Source organism: Cupressus sempervirens, chromosome 5 (assembly GCF_028749045.1).
Source record: "Cupressus sempervirens isolate cs-2001-9-10 chromosome 5, ASM2874904v1, whole genome shotgun sequence".
Lineage (NCBI taxonomy): Eukaryota > Viridiplantae > Streptophyta > Pinopsida > Cupressales > Cupressaceae > Cupressus > Cupressus sempervirens.
This window is the reverse complement of record NC_143122.1, coordinates 155,276,757-155,302,109: the sequence shown is the minus strand read 5'-3', so window position 1 is coordinate 155,302,109 and position 25,353 is coordinate 155,276,757. Positions and strand designations below refer to the sequence as shown.

At 33.7% G+C, this 25,353-nt stretch overlaps 1 protein-coding gene across 1 annotated transcript; it reads right to left on the bottom strand.

The window, feature by feature from the left end:
- Positions 1-2,333: 2,333 nt before the first annotated feature.
- LOC149554916 (uncharacterized) lies at positions 2,334-3,154 on the bottom strand. Its single transcript, XM_089833563.1, has 2 exons — positions 3,058-3,154; positions 2,334-2,882 (listed from the first exon to the last, which is right to left on the bottom strand). Exon 2 carries the CDS (start codon positions 2,848-2,850, stop codon positions 2,416-2,418), a length of 435 nt encoding a protein of 144 aa, XP_089689689.1. The 5' UTR covers positions 2,851-2,882; positions 3,058-3,154; the 3' UTR covers positions 2,334-2,415.
- Positions 3,155-25,353: the final 22,199 nt, after the last annotated feature.

Below are 25,353 nucleotides of genomic sequence, written 5' to 3'. Positions count from 1 at the left end.
GGAAAAGGGAACCAAAAGATTATTGAAGATTTGTCTACTTCAAACCTGATGTATTGCCAGACACATCAAGTCTAAATGCCCTGAGCTGCAAGTTGAAATTCAAAATAAGGAAAATGTGATTCATTCAAAAAGGAAAAGAACTTGTATTGGCCAAGTATGTGATTCATTCAAAAGGAAAAGAACTTGTATTAGCATTACCAAAAGGCATTTCCACGGATTGAATAAAGTTGAGACCAAATCCTAGGGCCTAGAGCATAACTAGGATGAAGGGCCATTCAATGCAGTCATATGCTTTGGCAAAATCTATCTTCAGAAAGATAGCCTTCTGTTTGGACTTGTGACCCCACTCCATCCCTTCCCAAACAACAATAATGTTATCAAGAATGTCTCTGGACTTGATGAAGCTAGTTTGCTCAGGCCGCACAATTAGAGGCAACATGTGTGTGATTTTGAGAGGGAGTGCATTGGCAATTATCTTATAAGCCAGATTCAGAAGGGTGATGGGCCTCCAATTGCATATGTCCTTCGAATCACCAGTCTCAGGTATGAACTTAATATTTCCTTTATTTATAATGGCTCCTAAGTGTTTAGAAAGTTGAAGGTTGCAGACAAAGCCTCAAAGGAATTTTTTCATGCTCTCTGAACCCGTCATACCAAAGTTGGGATTAAAATTGAATATTTTTCCATTTCCCTACTTTATTGAGTTCTCAAATTGAAAGCAATGAGCACGCAACGTCAAAGGTTGACTCTGATTATTTGCCTAATCTCTCGACCTTCTTCTGATATTTCTAGTTCGGATTCAACACTATACCCACTCCACTCCAATTTGAAATACGGAAGAGAAACGCTTATGACAAACCTTTATTAGTTTGTCATAGAAGTCAAATGAAAATCCATTTAAATTATACACCATATCTTTTGGCGGTCAATTTGATCTTGCCGCTATCATTTTGTCCACCGAAGTTGGGCATGATACTTCTTACTTAAAGACCACGCTATTTTAGGTAAGGATTAGTCCTATTAATAAATCAAACCCATCTAAATTATACACCATATTTTTGGTGGTCAATTTCATCTTAACGTGAAATAATGTCCGTAGTATGTCCCACATGAGATTGCAACTCGCACTTGCCTTTGATGTATTACAACCAGAGGTAGTTGGGTTAATGCATTTTTATTCTTATTGTATTGTTTGTCTATCACTGTGTTATTTGGTTAAATTGTTCGTTGTAAGATTTACTATTATTTATCAAATGATCATATAGCACAATCAGGCCAATTGAAACCGACTTTCTATACGCTGAATTCAAAATATATACAAAGCCTTCCTGATTCGTGAAGAATTGAGTAGCATGTGATTCGTCTTCCTGACTAATGAAGAATTAAGTAGCATGGGATTAGTGAAAAACATGTTGGACAATGATAAAATTTGTGATGGTATCACATATGAAGGGACAGGTTAATCTCTAGACAAAATGTACCATATGCAATGGTTATAGCAAACTTATCCATAGGGCCAAGCTCCATCATTTATTCAGATTTGAAAAAAGATCATATTGTCTAATTGGTCTACCCAATTGAAAGGTTCTTAAAGAGCCAACCATGATCAAGTCTTGTTGAGTGCACGGTTCCTACATTGAAAAGGTATGTGCCCTAGACCAATCTGGCCGGATGGATACCCCTTAGTGGTTGGCTCTTAACAAAAGAGTTCAGCCTAAGACTAGTTTGCATGTAGCTACAAATATTTTGTGGAAGACCTCCATCAAAAAGACTAGCTCAACAAGTCCAAGGGTATACCTGCCCACTATCCACAATATTGCAATCCTGAACCATTTAATTAGATATATATATATACTTATTTTATAAGCACGGCCTAATACAACTCCTCATATATATATATATATATACTTATTTTATAAACACCACCTAATACAACTCCTCGCTACTTGCATCAAAACTAAATATACCAAATTGCCACTGTGATTTGCGGAAATCGCATACAATTGTACACTACTCACCGATTTTGTGATCAAATTATCGACAAACCACCTAACATTGTATACTTTTAAAATTGTATATTTCGATTTCAACTTTGCTGAGCAGAGAGCATTGTCAAGCTCAAGTACTTAATATGTCCATAGTTACAATAATTCACAATTTTCCCAAAATCAAGAGAACTGAAATACTTCCCTTGCTGACACCCCTGTAAACCTAGCTGCCAATTAATGGCAAATCTCTAAGCGCAACTTCATTAAAAGAGCAAACAGTGTATTTTGACAGGAAACTTGAACCACGTGATATACTTTCATATTTTTATTTTTGTTTGAGACTAACGGTAGCAATCTGTCAAAAAGCATCCACTACTAACTACACCATATATGACTTCTCTGATGACTTACTTTAATGTACAAAACCCTAAGAAAACAAGTTGAATGCTCCGGTTGAAGAGTTTTGCGAGGGGGGTTCTTCATTCAGATCAATAATCTCGGAACCCACATATTTCTCACTTTCAACATCTCCTCTGGAAACTCTGCAGCTATTTTTAAAATGAGTCATAATATCCATCTGGGCATGACAAGGCCTACACTTGGGTGTTAGATTAGAAAAATCTTCCCACTCGAAAACAGGCTTCCAAGGTGCAGACTTAGAATAAATAGAATTGGTAGAGTTACCTCCTTTATTTATAGAATTCATCAGCTTCTTCAATGCTTTGATATTTTCCACCAAAGCAAAAAACTCTAGGGCTTCTCTTTCATTGTCATCTGGCCGTAACCGTTTGGTCTTGTTTTCCACACTGCTTCCTGCCTCTTCACCACTTGGACAACTTTGCATTGGCCTCTTCGAATCCATTCGAATACCTAACTAATCCTTTCAAGGAATTTCTAAAGAGATATTAGATTCAGGCTTCCATTTAACCGAAATATATTCACCAATCATATTACATTAGACCTTTATTCCAAAAGCAAAATACATAGCAACGGTTATATTAAAACATGAAACCCTAGAACATATTATATCATTGAATTGGGATTCACAGAATTAAAGGTAGTCACTCACCTTAACATTTCGGCCGAGTGGTAGCAATACTCCAAAACCTGAAATCTACTCTCGCAAACATATGCACACAAATTTTCTACTATCGCAAACATATGCGCGTGTATCCATATGCACACAATTTCCATGCGCGTGTATTCATTAGTTATGTCAACCGTGGGTGAAATTGACAGAAGTTGATGGGAAGAGAAGTGTGTGGAAATTTTGTCCGCTAAACTCGGGAATGTCATGGCGCGTTATGAAAATTTTGGAAGAGTGATTGATACGTAACTGTATTTTTCTCACATTAGTCAATGAGAGAGAGAACTGGCAGGACAATTGTACACCATCGATCTGAGTTGTTTATTCTCCGTTTGATCTAATTTTACTGTGGAGGATATCACCAAGATTCTTTTCTAACTTTTCTTTCTGTACGTTTGAGTTGTTGTATTAGAATTGAAGTTAATGTAGAATTGACTATTAAGTTAAAATTGAAAATTAAGAAAACAGTTTTCCAATTACAACACTAAAGCAAGTGCTACAGACTGGTATGTACTTGGGGCTAACTAGTATGTAAGATAATAGTTGTTAAAATAATATTGTGATACAGTAAATTTGTAATGATCTAAATACAATTAAATTTGTAATAGTTAAATATAAAGTATGTCAAAGATAAAAAAAAATAGGTGTGTAGAATTGAATTGTTTATTATATTATATTTTACTAACTTTTTAAAAATGTTTAATTTAAAGTATTGATTAGCATTTAAATTGAGCTAGAATCTAATTTTAACATAAGAAGTAATTATTTATATAGTAGTATATTAAAGTAATCTATAAATGATTTCATAAAAAGTAAAAATCTTATTATTAATAAAATATATTAACTAAGGGAAAATCTAGACCAAAATAAATCAAAATGACAAAGCTTGAAAAAGGGGTCCTATAACACCTAATGAAATCAACAAATTATGGTTGAGATAAATAGTATATAGTACAAAATATTATATAAAATAAAATTATAAATTTAAATATAATCATTCTTTAATTACAACGTATCAAATTTCAAGATGACACCCATTCTAGAAGTCCTTAATTTTTGATAAATAGAAGATATTTCAACTACATTGAATTGTAGTATTATTATTATTAAAATTCCATTATTTAATTGTTTAAATCGAATGTCTTGACCTATGTTTCATGAGTATTGATTCACATGAATCCATCTCTCACTAAAATTAATGATACCACTCATTGTATATAGATAATATTACAATTATGGTTAGGTTTGACAATTATGATCAAGTTTAATATTTGGTTCAATAATATTACTACATGCAAGGTGAATGTTAAAGTAACTCTTAGGTTATATATTGTAATTAGGGCCACATTTAAGATCTTGGAACATTTTTTCAAGTATAACTGACAAATTTTTCACATTGTTGGTAAACAAATGTGTCACTTGAAAATAGTTCATTGGAGTGTATTTGGAAAATTGTTCACAACAGTTGGATAGACCCTTGATATGCGATCTTCCTCTATGTTTAGAGGGGAAGCTCCCTCATATGATGTAATTTTGAAGGTTTGCAAATAAAGATGAAATCAAACTTTAAAAGATCAATAGAAAGCCATTGATGATGAATGCACCACATGACTTCAAAGCTTTTCGGGACTAACTTAAACCACTAATAACAACAATCAAGATCTACGCTTGAGAATTACCACTAGCACAATGTTGATCCAAATATTCATAAACATCTGCACAATACCAGGAAAATGCTTACTGCAAAAAGAATCAACATTTTTAACAATTTAGATTTTGAAAGAAGAGAACTCAAATAGTATTTTCCCTTATTTTCTTGCACCAAGAACCTAAGAGGAATTTTGATTACAAAGATAGAATTTGTATACACATTCCGAACATTATCTTATTACAAAAAAATTAAACTAAGTCTTCTCCTATTGAAAAGTCCAAAAAGTCCATTTACAAAGCCAATATGATTTCTTATATAGACATTGAGGTTAAGAACTACTCCTCCATGGTTAATAACTACTTCCCAAATATGTGAGTCAAGTGAGGTTAATTAACTTCTACACAATTAACCTAGAATGACTAAGATCACTTATTGAAATGTATGGCTTACAACATGTCTCCAAAAGGTTGAATCATTGATTTGGCAAGTTATTTGATGTAGACTCTTCTCATGATCTTCATCATAGTTTTACATATTGAATATTTACATAGAAACAATCATTCAAAACATCCCTTTTCAAACCACTTCATCTCTTTTATTAGAATATTGTAGCAATACAAGCATGCACTAGTTTCTCATGATGCTGACATACTGTATTGAAACTTTATCATTACCAAGTAGAAGAATGGTAATTATCATTTTGCACCCTTTTCTCATGACACCAATGGTTGATGAGACAATTGAACCCTTTCAATAATATAATTCTATAGGATGTGTCATGAGAACTTTTAGTCAAAACAACTTATATGTAATGCCTCTAATTCTTTGTGAGGCCTGTAGTGTCTCAAGGCACATACAAATTAAACCATCCCCATTTGTTTAAGCTCCCAAGTCCACCACCATATATGTTTCATAACAATTTGGTATTCCATCCCATTTGATTGATTAGAGGCCTCCAATATTCAACATGTATTTCACCCATTAAGTCATGTGCTTGTGAATGCTCTTGTGATCTCCACTTATGGTTCCCTTAATCATGTTGATAGAATAGTTAAAATCCCCAAGATGCTTAATGGAATCCCTTTGATTCTTATTCATCATTGACTCTATATTCATATTTTTCATCCCTTCATGCCAATGATGGCAATTAATCCAACAACCCAATTTTATTGCATAAATGATTTTGAACTCTTCTTGATATACCACAACATATGATGATGTGGGGTGTCAAGATCTGGCACTATGATATTCAATAGAATTCCTTTTGACATAATCTTAGAAAATGACTAAACATCCCATTTGTGCATAGCGTGCAATCATCATATTCCCTCCTTCAGATGAAATGTGCATTATATCAAATAGATGACATACAGGCATACTTCATGTTTTAATTTTGAGGTTTTCTTTCAAACATTTAACTATAGTGCCATCGATATTTCTTCATACAATCCCTTTGCATATCAAGTAATACTTGCAATCCATGAGATGACATGTGGCTATAGTTGTGCCATTTGAATTCTTTCCTTATGCGGATTGGAGGTGACCATTATCTCCTTGGTTATGGTTGAATTATAAAAAATAGTTCCCATGCTTTGTTATTGGTATGCCACTACCATTCTGAATGGTGTAGATCGAAAATGAAGGAAAATTGCTCACAAAAACCATTTTCCTTGTTGTTGGTAAATAGATTTTTCATAGTAGAACTTGACCAATGGAATGTGTGTGGAAAACCATTCACAATAGTTGGATAGGCCCTTGATATCCAGCCTTCCTCTGTGTTTAGAGGGGTAGTTCCATCATAAGATGAAATTTTGGATTTTTCAATAAAGATAAGAAGAACTTAGAAAATAGGAAGGAAAACCATTGATAGTGAATGCACCACATACTGTCAACTTTTTCATAACAATGATGTAACTATTAATGAGAACTATCAAGGACTACGCTTGAGAACTTTGACCAACACAATGCTAATTCAGCCATTCATGAATACTCACACCATACCATGAAAATACTCATAAATGAATCAACACCTCAACAATTCAAACTCTTAGAAAGAGAATGCCCAAATCTACTTCCTTTATTTCTTTGCACCAAGAAAGTAAGAAATAACTAATTACAAAAACAACAATTGTACACACTTTCCAAAAATTGCTTTGTTATCAGAGCATAAGTGTTCCCTGTATCCAAGTTCAAAAAGTCCCTTATTACATTGATTTTCAAGAATTTATAGCCAATCTAGAATAACCAACTTTTTGGGTTCATAACTACCCAAAAAGTTAGAGTTTGGACTACTTGAAGATGGGTTGTAACCAACTCTAACCCTTAAAGCTTAACTACAGTTAGAAAAACCAAAACTAGAGATAACTCTAAAGTTGACCTTTTTTACGAAATATATAAATACAAATATAAGAAAACTTTAGAAAAATATACTTCTAACTTCTAACTGTGCCCATTGATATTCCCTGAACTCGTCCTTTGATCTATAGGTGCTGCCAGCAACTGAGCTTTCTTCTCCTTCGACCTTATCTTCTTCCTATGTTTATCATCACTTCATCACCTGAATAGTTGAATGTGCTACAAGGTAGTCATGCCATGAAAATGAGCTTGGCTTCTTTTCTCTATCCATGAGCTTTGAACAAGATTTGAATCTAGCATGTGGTTTATTCTCAATTTTAACCTTCTCATTTACATGGCCATAGATGTATCACCCCAAATTCTTGATTAAAGTTTATGTAGATTAGATGAGCTTCATCACTTTATGAGATCTTAGACAAAAATCTCCCTAATCAACAAACACTATGTCTTGATCATTCCTCCATAGACCCAATCATTTTTACAAAACTCTATCATGTCTTCTCTCCATTATTGTCTCTAGAAACTTCTCAAACATTGAAAACCACAAGTCATCATTCTTAGAAGGAATCAAAAACAAGTTTGACTCTAGAAGGTCGAGTGAAAAAGCCTCCACCACAAGAGGTAAATTAGGAACCTCTTCTTGTGTATCAAAATGTATAAGCTTCTGCACTTTATTTGTATCTATTATAGAAAGGCATCTCATTGAGACAATGGACTAAATATTTCTCCTTATAATCTGTACTAAAAAGACCACATGCTTACTATCAGTGTGAGACCAATCTTTGGTTAAGCTCTGCTGATAGTACTCAGATCTTTTTTTCCATTGATGATATAACCTTAATTTGGCCCTTTGTGAACTTCAACATCTTGTTGATCAAATGTGGCACACTTTACATGGAATTTCTTTAAACACTTGATACACATACATGTTCAAACATCATCTAATGATTATGAGTTGTGAGGTTTTGCAGGTGCAGAATCAAGCAAATCGTACACTCCCTCCATTTCATTATTTTTGCAGCCATGTTGCACTTACAATGATAATAAGATTCTTTTGGTGGGCCCTCGTATATTATTTGTGTATTTCCCATTGCAAGACCTGCTTGTGTAGGAGCACCCCCAAATGGCCCTGTTGATGTCATTGGGGCCCTCCTTGCTCCTAGCTTGTACCATCTCCTTAGATATTTCTCATATTAAGAGACTACGAGCTTTGTGTAATCTGCTTTGATCTCAATGAAACTGGAAGCAAATAATATTGTTAACATAATCATTTCCTCCAAGATTTATGGAAACAAGACACTCCTCAACAAGTTTTCTCATTTCATGACTTCCAACGATCTATGTCACCTTCTTTTGGTACTCTACAAAATACTCGAATTGCTGAGGAAGATGAGCAACACGGATTTTTGAGCTAGCCTATCAAAAGTTGACACCTTTTGAAAACACAATTTTTGTTCCTATAACTCAGGCTTTCTTTCAAACCAACCTCCAACAAAACAATGCACTTGTTACTACTTCAAACATCTATGAACTTCATTTTTAGCCAGCAGTTGTTTTAATGTTGAGTTTGGGTTGGAATTGCTCGAGTTAGGATTAGGTTAAAAAGTTGGAGTATGTGGAGAGAGAGTATTTTGGTATGTGGAGAGAGAAAAATTGAGTGTGAAAACTCAAAGCAAAACTCAGACCATGTACTTCTCTCTAAAAGGTTTAAGTACATGGAGAGAGAGAAATTGGAAGAGAGAGAGAGTGAAAACCCAAACCCAAAACAAAAACTATACTTCTCTCTAAAGGTTGGAGTATGTGGAGAAAGAAAAGTACATGGAGAGAGAGGATTGTGAAAAAGGGAATGAAACTCCAACTCAAACCTCATACTTCTTTCTACAAGTTTTAGTACATGGAGAGAGAAAAGTACAGGGAGAGAGAAAGTTTGATTTTTCTTGAGGACTAATCTCTCTCTTTTTGATTAATTAATATAATTAAAAATCTCTGTAAAATGTTTGGGTAACAATTGTTTGTAATCAATTTGAGGATAGGGAATTCAGATCAAATGGCCCTCATGCCTTATCTATTTTTCCAACTGTTGCTGATCTTAATACGCTTGAGCTGAAAGATGAAGGGAGATTGGTCAAAACTAGAAAGATGAATAACTTTCCTTGATGTGAGAGGACCTTAATAGTCATGTAGTGTTTGCTGAGAGACCAAGGACTCTGTTATTTTAAACTTTAGATAATTTCCCACACATGTCTGGCCTTTAGTGCATATTTTTGAATCTATTCCAATGTAGGTACTTGATATGATGCAAAGGTGTTGGGGACTTGTACACCGGGTGCATGACTTTAAAGGAATTGCTACTTTGATCACTCAAATACTTGTCATTGCAGATAGAAATCACAAGGGACAGTCACCTCACCATCAAGCTTGATTTCTCTTCCTATTCTTTGCTACCTAGTCAAATTCCTTCCACATTTGAAAAGATATCAACCTATTACATAAAATTAAATAATTGGAGATATTTTATCAACTATTTTGTATACATTCTCCATACTGTACAACATCTCACATTTTACATTCTATCAAAAGATAGGTTGTGACCATTTTGAAAGTTCGTTAAGTATCTTGTAATCAAGAATTTGCACAGAGGGGAATCTCTTCAATATATATGCAGTAAGTGAATTGAGAACTTGTCAAATCCATATGCCCTTTTCTTTGACTCTATTTTTTACCCATTGTCTCTACTTTTCAATCTTTCACTTTCATCAACTAAAAAACCAAAAAGGTTAATAACTATCTTGAAAATGTGTATTCTAAACCTCTAACATAAACATTTTGGAAGAGAGGTTAGTTTTGGGAGTTTATCTTAACCTCTTTTTCTAAGTGGAGAGGTTAAGATTTCAAATTGAAATATGTGTTTTGTAGCCCAAACCTTAACCTTTTTAGATGAGGTTAATGGTTAATGATTGAAATGAAAACATGTATTTTGAAAACTTATCTCAACTTTTTTGATGGAGAGGTTAAGATTTTGAAATGAAACATGTGTTTTGGGATGCTTCATTAACCATTCATTATTTGGGACTTGGGAACTAGATTGAAGTGCCAGACGACAATAGGAACAAGCCAAAGATATTTGGAAGACAAAAATGCTTAAATTTTTTTAGGAGAAGCAATCATTTTAACCTTTAAAAAGAGGTCTGTCCAAGGAATAACTATAGTTTAGCATGACGAGGATTTTTTTGAAAATTCAAACCAATTTTTATATCCAAGCAACACACATATATTATACTTTAATCCTTCTCAATGTATCATCTATTTAACAAAATTTCTATTTCTATCAATCATAACATAGAAAAAACCTTGAAAATTTATGAAAACTAGTGATCACTATTTCTATCAATAGTGACATAGGAAAAAACCTTGAAAATTTATGAAAATTGGTGATTACAAAAGGCAACAAAGATATAATGATATTGTATTGAGCTCATTGATATAATTAATATTTAGATCAAGTTAATGTTATGATTACACTTTAGGGTATGGTTAGAATGATTCTTAACATTAAAATTAGAATTAGAGCTAGTATTTAGCTAAGAGTTTATTTTGTTGTTGGTTCATACTAGGATATGACTAAGGTTAAGCATAGACTGAGTGTTATGATAGAGTTTAGAAATTATTGTTATAATTTTGGATACTTTTAAAGATCTCATTATTTGAAAAAAATCTATATAAAAATATAATTAATAATTAAAAAACATATTTATTTCTTCTAAATATATAAGTGAAAACTTGTATATGTTTCTCATCTAAAAAATTATTTTATGTTTGGATATCTTAGTCATAATTATTTTAAATAGTTAAATCTATATAAAAATTACTTTTAGAAACTAGTAAAAATTTAAAAAATTGTCTTCTAGAACTTATTAAATTATAAAATATTACTTACATATATATATATATGAGAAAAAATTAATTATAAATTTAGAAAATAAATATATAAGTTTGTCAGTATGGAGCTTCTAGATCACTTGAAGGAGGTATGTAATTCTATTATGAGGTAACTTACTCATGAGGGTAGGTTTTAGATCTTCTATTAGTACCATTTCTCCATTTTAAATCATTCCCCTAAATGGGACCTCATATCCTTCCCATTCTTTCTTTAGCATTCTATAAAGGATAGTATTTTTAGGGTTAGGGAGAAGATTAAAAAAAAATGGAAGTCATACATTATCCTACACTAGGCCTTTATGTATAAATTATATAATTTCCATAAGAACATTTTCCCAATACAACCCATAAATGTGCAAGTGGTCCTACCTAACCTGACCCTATATACCTCTACCCCACAAAAGTCTATTGAGGTTATGTACACTCAAGAAAATAAAACACCAAAGTACACTATCCTTAAACAAATCAAATGAAAAAAAAATTCAAATTTTGGACTCAGATATTGAAATTGAAGGTGGTAGCAGAAGGTCCATGAGGAACAAGAAGAAGAAGGTTAATGTTGACCCCAAACCTAAGATGGAATGTTCCTCTAGTTCGGACTCCACTCATAGTGGAAAACACAAACCACCTCAAAAAAGTAAGGGAACAAGAGTTGTGGATGAAACATGTGAGAGAGGAGGAGGAAGACACTATTAGTGAGGGAAAGGGTGAGATTAGTAGATAGTTACGCAACCCCCATCCCCCCCCCCCCCCCCCCCCCCCTTCCCATGTCAGTGATAGCCAATAGAATAATTCCTATATTATGCATTGGGTTGAAGGTGGTGGGGGTGGAGGGGACCCCAACCTCCCCCTAGTGTCCCATTGGAAAAGGTTATCATATCCCTCAGAAAAACACCCCTCACTCCCCATCTACCTTGTTTAGAATGATGACCTAAGGGTCATTAATAAGAACTTGATGAAACAAGAAGAAAGACATTAAATCTTGGAGCAAAGGTTCAATTTGATTACTAGGTTTTCATTTAGGATGATACACTCAAAAAAATCCACCCTTCACTTATTATAAGTAGAGAAGAAAGGTCTTAATTCTCTGAGAGGGGTGGACACCACGAGCTTAGTTTACAAGTTCTTACTTGATGATTGGCTCCAACTGTTATTGGACAAGCAAGGGGGAAAGGAGAAAAAATTGGGAATTAGTATCCCCTTTTGTTTATGTTTTAGTTTTTATTTAGATTACTATTACACCACTTGCCCTATGGGGGTTTTGTTAATGGTGCTTTTATGTACTCTTGTTATTACGAAGTTTGAATATTTTGAGTTGTCTATCATTCTTTGTTTTCTTCGCCATAGTTGGGACACATTAATATGGGATTTTTTGAAATTGAAAATGGGGGTTGGTTAATTATGGACATGAAAATTAATTACTAATTATTTGTTTTTCATCATACAATACTTCAAGTCGGAGTCTATTTTGATTTTTTTCAATTTGAAAAAGAAATATATAAGTTTATTATCGCTGAACATAAATAAAACTTTTTTTATATGAAAAAATCTATGATTAGCCAGTTAGAATTGTCCCTATATATATATATATATATATATATATATATATATATATATATATATATACACACACACACACAAACACACACACACATATATACATACATATACATATATATATACATATACATTTAAATATATATACATATACATCCATATGTATATATGTATATCTATATATGTATATATATATGTATACATGTGTATATATATATATATATGTATACATGTGTATATATATACACGTGTATACATATATATATGTATGTATACATACATACACACACACACACACACACACACACATATATATATATATATATATATATATATATATACACATATATATATACACATATATATATATATGTATGTATACATATATACACATATATATATATATGTATGTATACATATATACACATATATATATATATGTATGTATACATATATACATATATATATATATATGTATGTATATATATATATATCTATATATATATATATATATATATATATATATATATATATATATATATATATATATATATATATATATATATATATATATATATATATATATGTATACATACATATATATGTGTGTGTGTGTGAATACATATGTATATATATATATATATATATATATATATGTATACATGTGTGTGTGTGTGTGTATGTATGTGTATATATGTATGTATATATATATGTATATATATGTATATGTATATGTATAAATATATATATATATATGTATATATATATATATCTATATATGTATATATATGTATCTATATACATATATATATATATATCTATATACATATATATATATATATATATGTATATATATATGTATATATTTATATAGATGTATATATATACATATATACATACATACATATATATATATACATATATACATACATATATATATATACATCTATACATATATACATATATACATCTATATACATACATATATGTATGTATATATGTATATATATATATATATATATTTATATATGTATATATATACATATATGTATACATATATAAATATATATATATATATGTATACATATATACATACATATATGTATGTATATAGATGTATATATGTATATATGTATATATGTATGTATAGTAGTTTTTTTCAAGTTACTTTCAAAGTTAGAAACTAATTAAAATTTTTCAATAATTATTTTCTTTTATATTCGTGTGTAGTATATTTTTTCAACGAAATGAACATAACTTAAATACAAAATATCATAAATATATATTATGATATAAATTATATTTATTTATATTTATATTTATTAAGAAAGAATGTAATTATATATCAATTATACATTAATAATATTTTTAAAAAAAAAATCATCATGGTTGTTGATTACAAATTTTTCAAACTTGTCATTTCCTTTATATATATATAATATTCTCTAATTCACTCTCTCTTCCATTGTTTATTTTTAAACTATCGGCTCTACCTCCCATTGGTCTTTTGAGTTGAGATGTAGTAAGCATTCCCCAGTAGCTCATTTCTAAACCGTATTCTAGACGTGTCCTTTTGTTTTACTTTCCTATTGTTGACCAAGTAGACCTGTCAAATCTAATGCCATGTGTGTTATTTTTATCAAGTGAAAAGGAGTATTTCTTTAAGTAATCCTAAACCACTTTCTACCACTCTTGAATTGTACAAAAGAGTCTTGAATCTCTTTGTATCCCTTGTATCTAGTTCAATATTTTAGAGGTTATTTCGGTTGAACTTGTTTTTTATTCTTACATGAAACTTTATGATGGGTCCTAGCTGAATACAAAGAAAATTTTGAGGAGAAGTTGTGCTATAGCCAGATGCACTGTGAAGTTTGAGGAGAAGTTGTACTATAGTTGGACATCATTGTAGAATTGACACACTTGTGTGTAATTTAATCATTTATGGAAAGGTGACAGATGGTTAATGTTTTGAGATGGTGTTATCAATAATAATTATGCCAAAATCTTGATTTATGGATCAAAGTAAAGATTTGGCTTGTGCAAAGGTAAAATATCTTTAACTCCTTGATTAGTAGTTAGTGCTAGATTATGTATTAGTCCCATATCCCATTTTTCACGACATGTAAAAATTCATTATGCCCTATTCATGATTAATGCCTTGTCCTTGCCTAAAATTATATATGAGGTAAATCATTCTTTGTAAAAAAAGGCATAAGTTTCCTTAGGTGATTTAAATGATAACTACAAAAATATGGATAAAGAGTTAGCTTTCATAGTTGCCATAGATGTTGTTCACCAGGTAACTTTCACATTTTCCATTCCTGCATTTCATCTTTTGATAAATCGGTTAGTGATTACTTATTTTATTTAGAAAGGAAAGGTTCTGAGTCATGATGCCTACATGACATATGTTTTGAAATAATTGTAGTCTATATATTAAGCCACCTATCATATTAGATACAAACCTCTTAGGGGTTGATCTAGAAGGAATAACAAAAGGGTTATGCAAAACACTTTCACAAACCCTTTCCACAAAACTCTTAGATTGTAATTTTCTTATCACGTACTACATTCCCACCTACATATCCCTATATAGAATTGATTGAAGAGTGTATTAAAATTTATGATGTACCTAACAATAATATTATGAAAAAGGATGGTACTGTGCTACTAAGCATTATGAGAGAATCTGTATCTAAATTGTTCCACCTTAAAGAACAACAGTTTGCCATCATGACTCCTATGTCATCTTTGGTGAAGTTTTCAGTAGCCCTAGATGTCTATAGGAATGTCATAGCAAGGATTTGGACTATGTCATTTTACAAAGGTGGTTCTAGGTTGCTGAAACCCCTCAAGAAGGATCATATGTCCCCATGTGTTCATGGCATAGTACTTTTTTTGACACAAAATATGTGGTTCTCCATATGCAAGTCTATTTAAAAATTGGATATATTTCTACATTTAGATACTGTTGGAAGGGCCATAATTTATGGATTAAGCTAAGTTAATTGCTAGCTCTTTGAGGAACTAGCTCAAGTGGACATTGATCGTAAAGAAAGATTTTTACATGTCCTCATATTTGATGTTCATGCTAGCTAGTACCTAGGATTTACAATATTTACCACATGAACCTTGGACTGAAGGCATCAATGTGTATACATGTTCATGATATTTTTCAAGAAAGCCATGTTTTGAAATGAAGGGTTCTCCTCATCGTAGATTCTCTCATGATTCTCTAAAATTAGTTCAATCCTATGGAAACATATACATTTAGTATCCTAAATTTATTTATTTACGGTTTGAAGGATTTGATGATGAACCCATGGAATTTCCCTGATATGTTCTATATTGTTTTATCTTGGCAAAGGTGTCTCGACAACTAGTTGTTGTCATAAACACGTTTTCTGTCAAAGAAACATCATATTTCATCTTCCCATTTAAATTAGGAAAATTTACCTGTAGAAGTATGGAAGATTCCATATGTATAAGTTCAGTCTTAGTTAACTTCTATTTTGTCTTGTATCATGCTAGGTGTAATTTTGATAATAAGGGGATACATCATAGTTTGTTTATAACCCATGTACAATTTTTCTTAGATTGAGTTGTATTGGTTGAGCATAGACAAGGACACTACAAGTGTTAAAGAGGATGAGTGAGATCTTATTGACATACGAGCAGCCAAATCCATAGTTTCCAAATAAGTTGTCATAAACTAGGATTCCAAAGAAGAAGATAACATCTTTGAAAGGACTAGTCTTGTCTTTTAAAGAACAAACTCTTGGCTAAAGATGAAAAAGACAAAACATGTTCCTAAATATTCTAATGCTACCCTTAAATTTGCAAGTAAAAGGAGATCTTCAATAGCTAGTAGTGTGAAAGGAACTAATTCTTCTTTAGTGCATAATACCCATTCCAAAAGCAAATCTAAAATGTCAACACCAACGAGACCTAATGAAGTCATTCAGGTCAATAGTGAACCTGAAAAAGAATAGATTGGTGAACTTATTGTTAATTGTCAATGACTAAAGATGATAGTGGTCATGTCTCCTCAGAGAATCAAAGTTGAGTACTCCAAATAGGGGTAATGAATCTTAGAACCTTGCCACTTCAACTCCAAATTGGTTAGTTTGTTCAGTAACTAAGAAATGAAGTTTGGTACTTGTTTTCTTTTTGGTAGAAGATATTTCTACCAAGTACACTATAAGGACTCCAAAACTGAAGAGAACTAAGAGCACTGCCAGGATAGTATTTGACAACATGATAGGCAAAATGATGTAGGAGCATCCAGAGGTATAAGGGAAATCCTATTTCACCCAAAAAAATGTACTTAGACTTAGTTTCTGTTTCATGTGTTTTTATTTTTGGATACCCATTTGGGTCAAATAAAGGTTCCAACTCTCACAGTTCAACTATCAGTGTGCTAGAAAATCTTGAAAAAAATAGGAGCATGCAATTTGACCATCATTTTGGTGACCTAGAAGGTGTGAATTGGACAGATGAATGTAATCGTGATTTAGAGCATTCCAGAAAAAGAATCAGGTCAATAGGCCCCACGGTTTGAAAGTTATTGCAGTTTTTCAAGTTTTGGAGACCCCCTAAGAATGCTTCAAAGATAGGTTAGGGGCATTAAATGACCTTGAAAAGGGCTGAAAAATGGGGGATGAGCAAAGCTAGTCCATAGGGCTATAGAGCTCTTTGAGAGATTTTCAAAAATGTAAACGGTTCATCAATCAGAGCTACGGTTCAAAAGTTATGCCTCCCAAAAGTTCGGTTACTGTTTTTGGATTCTTCTAGATTTACACCGACTTCTAATGTAGCTTCTGGAACCTTCTATTTGGTCAGTGGATGCCTGCTAGCACTTTCTAGAATGTACTCCTAGTCCTTAACCCTTCGGGGTCTATTTAAGGAGATTTCTGGCATTGTAAAAGGCAGTTCGGAGTGGAGTTTGAGAGGAGGTACTGAAAGGAGAAATTATCTCCAGATTTATGCTATTGTAAGCCCTTAGGGCATGTTTTGAAGTTTATTTTCCCTATACTATTTCTACTAGCTTATTGTCTCAGTTAATATAAATTTCCCATTTTTTGTTGTGTCCATTCTATTCTTGGGTTGTGTACCCATCAAGTGGTATCAGAGCTAGTTTTCCTGAGTGTGTAGACAGAGCGCCGACTGTGAGGCAGTTTGCACCAGGACTGTGTGGTTGTGGGTTTGAGTTAAGAAGATGCCTCCACGAAGAGAATGTGGTTGAAGGGCTAGAGCTATTAATCCTGAGGAGGTTAGAGCCCTCCAAAGGCAGGTACAAGCCTTGCAGGAGGAGCTCCGTAGAGGAGAAAATGTTGCTGCAGGTGATGATAGTGAGGATGACAATGAAGAAGAACTAATGGGACCAGAAGGGGAATTTGATGGGGAAGTTCTCAATCATGCAGATGAAAGGCTTTTTAGGGCCATTACTAAGTTTGGGAAAAGACCCACAATTGAAGTGGGTGTATTTTCAGGAAATCTGAAACCAGATGAGTTGATCGATTGGATCAATGAACTGGAAGAATACTTTGAGTATGAGGATATCGGGGACCTAGATAGGGTTAAGTTTTCAAAGGCCAAAATGAAAGGACATGTCAAAATCTAGTGGCAAGAGGTGCAATTGGAAGGAAACAGAAGAGGAAAGGAGAAGATCAGAAGATGGGATCGCATGGTGGACAAATTGACGAAGTAGTTCATTCCTGTGGACTACGAGCTTGATCTGTTTAAGAAGATGCATGGGTTAAAGCAAGCAGGAAGATCAGTCCAAGAATATACAGAGGAATTTTACTGACTCCTGATTAGAGTGAGACATGCAGAAGCAAATAAGGAGAAGGTTGCTCATTATATCAGTGGGTTGCGTCCTAGCATCCAGGAGGAATTAAGTCTGGTAAGAATGACCAGCATTGAAGAGGCATACCAATTTTCCCTACAAGTTGAAGAGAAGTTGAATAAAAGGTTTGAAGGAAGACAAAGAGGGCACAGTCAAGGAGGAAGGGGAAGCAATAGATCATCTGGAGGCCGTAATGAAACCCAAAAGAAAAATGAAGATGTGGGTACTAGCAGAAACTAGAGGAATGAGGGTTTCAACCGCTCCCATGATCAAGACTTTGGAAATCAAAGAGGAAGAGGTAGAGGACGGGGACAAGGAAGAGGAGGCTTTCATGGTACCTATTTCCATTGCAATGAAGAAGGTCATCGTGCCTTTGAATGCCCTCAATGACAAGGAAGGACAGATAGGAGAGCTGAGGGCCAATCTAGGGTTGCTCATGTGGATGAGGATGCACAATCATCACATTCAGAGGATGTAGAAGGAGGAGAGACCTTGGTAAATAAAATAGTCCTACTAAGTGGTGAGATTGAACTAGGACAATGAAGGAGTTTGTTCCATACTAGATGCAAGTGTGAGGATAAATGTTGTGATGTGATTATTGATGGTGGTAGCACTAGTAACTTGGTATCAAAAGAGATGGTCTCTAAGCTAAAGCTCAAGAGGGAGAAACATCCCCAACCCTATCGAATTTCTTGGGTAAAAGATGATCATAAGGTCTTGGTAACTGAACAATGTTTAGTGAAATTCAAAATTGGGAGTTACCATGATGAAGTTCTTTGTGATGTTATTTCGATGGATGTTTCCCATTTATTGTTGGGTACACCATGGCAGTTTGATAGACATGCAGTACATGATGGACATGCAAACACATACTCTCTGAAAAAGGATGGAGTTTGCCACAAATTGAAGCCCATGAAAAAGGAAGCTGAAAAGGTATGTAGCAGTGCTAGGATTTGTCTTGTTGATGGAAGGAAGTTTTTAGATGGCATGAAACATCAACATATGTGCTATGCTTTGATTCCTAGGAAAGATAAAGAAGGTAGTAGTGAAATACCACTTGAAGTTTCAGATTTACTAGGTGAGTTTGGAAATATTATCTCTGATAATGTTCCAGATGGATTGCCACCAGTAAGGAAAATCAGTCATTAGATAGATCTAATTCCAGGAGCTAGTTTGCCTGACAAGCCTGCTCACAGGATGACTCCTACTGAAATAGAGGAGCCAAATAGACAGGTTCAGGAGTTGTTGAGGAAGGGCTTGATTCGAGAGAGCTTGAGTCCATGTGCAGTACCTGCAGTACTTGCACCAAAGAAGGATGGAGAGTGGAGGATGTGTATAGATTCTCGAGCTATAAATAGGATCACCATCAAGTACCGATTTCCTTTGCCAAGGATGGATGATATTATGGACCGGTTGAGTGGACCTCAGTACTTCACAAAGATAGATCTAAAGAGTGGTTATCACCAGATACGGATTCGAGAAGGAGATGAGTGGAAAATAGCCTTCAAGACCAAGGAGGGTCTTTATGAGTGGTTAGTCATGCCCTTTGGATTGACGAATGCCCCAAGCACCTTCATGCGGCTCATGAATGAGGTACTTAAGAAGTTCTTGGGAAAATTTGTTATTGTTTATTTGGATGATATTTTAATTTTCAGCAAGACTTTGGAAGAACATTTATTGCATATTCATAGTGTCCTTGAAAGGCTAAGGGAAGAGAAACTGTTAATTAATCTAAAGAAGTGTAACTTTGCAAAAAGGGAATTAGTCTATTTGGGGTTTGTTATATCACCTGAAGGTCTCAAAATGGATCCAGAGAAGGTAGAAGCCATCTTGGAATGGCCTATTCCAAGGACTGCTACTAAGGTAAGATCATTTTATGGTCTGGTTAGTTTTTACAAGAAGTTTATTAAGAATTTCAGTGGCATATGTGCACCCCTAACTGATACAATAAGAGGGGATAGAAAAGAGTTCAAATCGACTATAGCAGCTGCGAAAAGTTTTGAATTGCTGAAGAAGAAGGTGACAGAACAGCCTGTATTGGCACTTTCAGATTTTAGAAAAGTGTTCCAGGTGGATTGTGATGCTAGTGGCAGCACTATTGGGGCTGTATTAAGCCAAGAAGGTAAGCCTATTGCATATTTTAGTGAAAATTTGAATGATGCAAAGAAGAATTATTATGTTTATGATCAAGAGTTTTATGTAATAGTTCAAGCCTTAAAGAAATGGAGGCATTATTTATTTCCAAAGGAATTTGTTTTGTATACTGATCATCAGGCATTACTGTACCTAAATAGACAAGGTAAATTGAATCAGATGCATATGAAGTGGGTAGAGTTCTTGCATAGAAGTGAAAAATCTAACAGGGTTGCAGATGCACTAAGTAGGAGATAGTTTTTGCTTACAGTAATGCAGGTTGAAGTAGTTGGGTTTGATGAACTCAAGAATTTGTACCCCGAGGATCTTGATTTTACTGAAGCATGGAAAGTTTGTAAAGAACTTGTTGCTATAGATAGAACCAAGTGGCTAGACTATTTGATTCAGGATGGCATGTTGTTCAAGGGTAGTCAATTGTGCATTCCAAGGAGTTCCATGAGGGAAAATCTAATTAAGGAGAAACACAGTGGAGGGATGGCAAGACATTTTGGTCGAGATAAGACCATTGCCATTCTTAGAGAACATTATTTTTGGCCTCAAATTTCATAAGATGTGAAGAAGTTTGTACAGAGTTGCCAGGTTTGTCAAGTTGCCAAGTGGTTTAGTCACAATACTGGCCTATATCAGCCATTGCCTATTCCATCAAGGCCATGGGAGGACATAAGTATGGATTTTGTTCTTGGATTGCCAAGGACACAAAGGGGTAATGACTCAGTATTCGTGGTGGTTGATAGGTTCTCCAAAATGGCACATTTCATTCCGTGCCACAAAACTCATGATGTTGTCCATATTGCACACTTGTTTTTCAAAGAGGTGGTAAGAATACATGGTCTTCCAAGGAGTATAGTTTCTGACAGAGATACTAAATTTGTGGGGTATTTCTGGAGGACATTGTGGAAAAAGTTGAGAAGAGACTTGGAATTTAGTTCCACGCATCACCCACAAACTGACGGCCAAACAGAAGTGGTGAATAGAAGTCTAGGCAATTTGCTGAGATGTTTAGTTGGGGATAAGCCCAAGGAATGGGATTTGATTCTACCACAAGCAGAGTTTTCTTATAATAACTCTGTAAATAGGAGTACTAGAAAATCACCATTCCAAATTGTATATGGGAATAGCCCAAGGACTGCACCAGAATTGAGGAAGATAGAACAAGGGGAGAGGACAAGTGCTAAAGCTGAGGAATTTGCTAAACATATTAAGCGTCTACATGAGGAGGTTCAGGCACATATTACCAAGATGAATCAAGAATATAAAGCTAGGGCTGATCAAAGGAGAAGACATAAGGAATTCCAGGTGGGGGATCTAGTGATGGTACAGTTACGAAAAGAAAGATTTCCAGTCGGTACCTACAACAAGCTAAAAATGAAGAAATTTGGCCCCTGCAAAATTTTGAAGAAACATGACTCAGGAAATGCATATGAAGTGGAGCTGCCAGACGGTATTCAAATTTCTCCCATTTTCAACATTGCAGATTTAACAGAGTATCATGATGATGGTGCAGATGAGGAGCTGGTGTTAGAGCCATGTCCAATTCCCTCTTCTAACAAGGAGGAGATAGAAGACATTGTAGATCATCGTGTGGGTAGGAGTACCAAAAATAGGTAGTATGAAGAGTATTTGGTCAAATTGAAAGGACAACCGATCGAGGACTCAACTTGGATTTCAGCAACTGAGGTTTTCCATTTGGGATTTCCTCTACCATTCATAAAGTGACAGGGTCACTTTTCAATCTACCCTGGGTGTCTGATGCAGGAGCATCCAGAGGTATAAGGGTAATCCTATGTCACCCAAAAAAATGTACTTAGACTTAGTTTTTGTTTCATGTGTTTTTATTTTTGGATACCCATTTGGGTCAAATAAAGTTTCCAACTCTCACAATTCAACTAACAGTGTGCTAGAAAATCCTGAAAAAATAGGAGTATGTAATTTGACCATCATTTTGGTGACCTAGAAGGTGTGAATTGGCCAGACGAATGTAATCATGATTTAGAGCATTCTAGAAAAAGAATCAGGTCATTCCAGAAAAAGAATCAGGTTAATAGGCCCCATAGTTTGAAAGTTATTGCAGTTTTTTGGGTTTTGGAGACCTCCTAAGAATGCTTCAAAGATATGTTAGGGGCATTAAATGACCTCAAAAAGGCCAAAAATGGGGGATGATCTAAGCTCATCCATAGGGTTATAGAGTACTTCAAGAGATTTTCAAAAATGTAAACGGTTCGTCAATCGGAGTTACGGTTCAAAAGTTATGCCTCCCGAAAGTTTGGTTACCATTTCTTGATTCTTCTAGATTTGCACCGACTTCTAACGCAGCTTCTGGAACCTTCTATTTGGTCGGTGGATGCCTGCTAGCACTTTCTAGAATGTACTCCTAGTCCTTAACCCTCTGAGGTCTATTTAAGGAGATTTCTGGCATTGTAAAAGGCAGTTCGGAGTGGAGTTTGAGAGGAGGTACTGAAAGGAGAAATTATCTCTAGATTTATGCTATTGTAAGCCCTCAGGGCATGTTTTGAAGTTTATTTTCCCTGTACTATTTGTACTAGCTTATTGTATCAGTTAATATATTTCCCTTTTTCTGTTGTGTCCATTCTGTTCTTGGGTTGTGTACCCATCACAAAAGCATTGCTAAAGTAGCTACATATAATCACAAGGAAGGTACTGATGATCTTGATGTAAGTAAATTTGAAGATAGCCACATGGACATGGGAGTGATCAATCTTGAAATGAAAGAGCATTGGGTGGAAGCATCAACCAAAAAAAAAAATTTCCACTCTCAAAAAGATGGAATTGACAAGAAAAAGATAAATGTAGAAACAAGTGCAATGGTTGAGTATAGAAGTTCACTAAAGGGACATATTTGTACATCCAATGATATCTCACAAGTCACATTTGATCCAAGTGTGCATGAGAACCAAAAATTGATGGATGATTTGAAAAACATGAAATCTATGACCATAGTTGTCTATAATTGAATTGATCAAATGATCAAATTGGTTATTAAGCTCATGAGAGATTTACACAATCATTTCACCCTTGCTGAGGTCATACTTAATAAATCTCACCTTCAAGTGAGAATATGGAAATTATAAGTTAAAAGGTTGTCAGCCATGGTAACTCAATTGGCATAGGTAGAAGATTATGGTTCAAACAAGTTCCTAGAGGAGAATCTATTATACCATGTTGATGCAAAGTTGACTCATGTTTTGCAAAAAAAATATAGCATGGAGAGTGTCTAATTATTGTTCAGCCATATCTAGTATGAAATAGTTTGAGAAAAACTCCAAAGGTGCATTGCAAAGTGTGAACAAACAATTTCAAACAATCAGTTCAACTCATTCTACTCTGTTCAAGGAAGGAGGTCCTAATATTGAAAAATTGGTTAAGCAGTATGAAGGACACTTGAACCTGACTAAAAATAGTGTAGATCTTACCACCTGTAATCTTACCAAGGTAGATAAAGTTGAGGAAATGATAGACATGTGTAATCGATAACTTCTTCAGTACCTTGACATTGTCACTAAGATGAAACAAGATAAAGACACATGAAACAACCAAATTTAGAGCATAGAGAGATGAAATATAGCTGCTAATTTTGAGTTCATGAGGGCATTTTGGGGATGGAAACTGGCATGAGGACCAATCACTGAAGAAGATGATGTGGATGAAGAAGACTCACTTGAAAAGTAAGGAGATAATTAGCTTTGAAATTTTGTTGATTTATATTTTTTAGATCAATTCTTAGCAGTTACATTTTGGGTTATTGTACCCATGGATTTGTTATTCCAACTACTTCCTTAAACTATCTAAGAATTGACCTTTAATGGATATTCTCAAACATATCTCGATTTATGCATGAAACTCAGTAGTTGTAATGTTTGGCAGTTTTTGATTGATATCTAAATTGAAGACTTTAGTTTAGTGTTTTACTTTTGAACTTCCTATAGGTATTTTGAATTGTTAGTAGCATACATAAATGGAATTATTTTTGAATGAATGAATGGTCCATAAACTATTAAAGACTTTATACTTTGAGTAATTTGTGGTTGGTTTATTTTTGAATCAATTTAGAATTATGGAGCTTTTCTTTGTTACTAGATATAAACATGGTGCATATTCTGAATATTTAGTTGATTCATTATTATGATTTTTTAATGCATGTGTTGGTTGGAAAACTATGTATTTCTATTGTTATATGTGTAGTTCATAGTATTTCATTAATATTCATCTAATCTCTCCCCTATCTATGAATAGGTGGGATGCCTTATTGCTTTCTAGTTAAAAGTAATTTATATTTAAGAATGTTTCTATTGAATATCTAATAAGGGAGCTTAACATTATTAAAATTTAGAGAAGAATTGAAAAGTAATAATGCTTCAACTATTCAAAAATTTTCTTTGTCTTGAGCGATTGGGAATAAAGAGTTTTAATTGTTTATTTTATTTAAAAGAGAAATCCATTTACCACCAGATTTTTGGCGACTCTATTGGGGAGTCAAGAAGAGAAGATGTTGTGTTTCATTAAGATTGAACCAAATATCATGTGCCAACATGGTACTCCCACATTATTATATTTTACCCATTATATACCCAATATCAGCTTTAATAGTGCCCAGGAAGATATCATATTTGATTTTAATGTAGTATCTTGCTGAGAAAGAATAAGTAATCAATGATACTTGCAAGTTGCTAAAATCTTAGAAAGGGAAGAAGAAATTGGTGAGTGACATAGAGGGATCCTTGTAGTTCAAGTAGCTCCTGTGGTGAATAGATTAGCC

Excerpts from the sequence above, each read along its gene's own strand:
- LOC149554916 (XM_089833563.1), bottom strand. The coding sequence starts at position 2,850 with ATGGATTCGAAGAGGCCAATGCAAAGTTGTCCAAGTGGTGAAGAGGCA.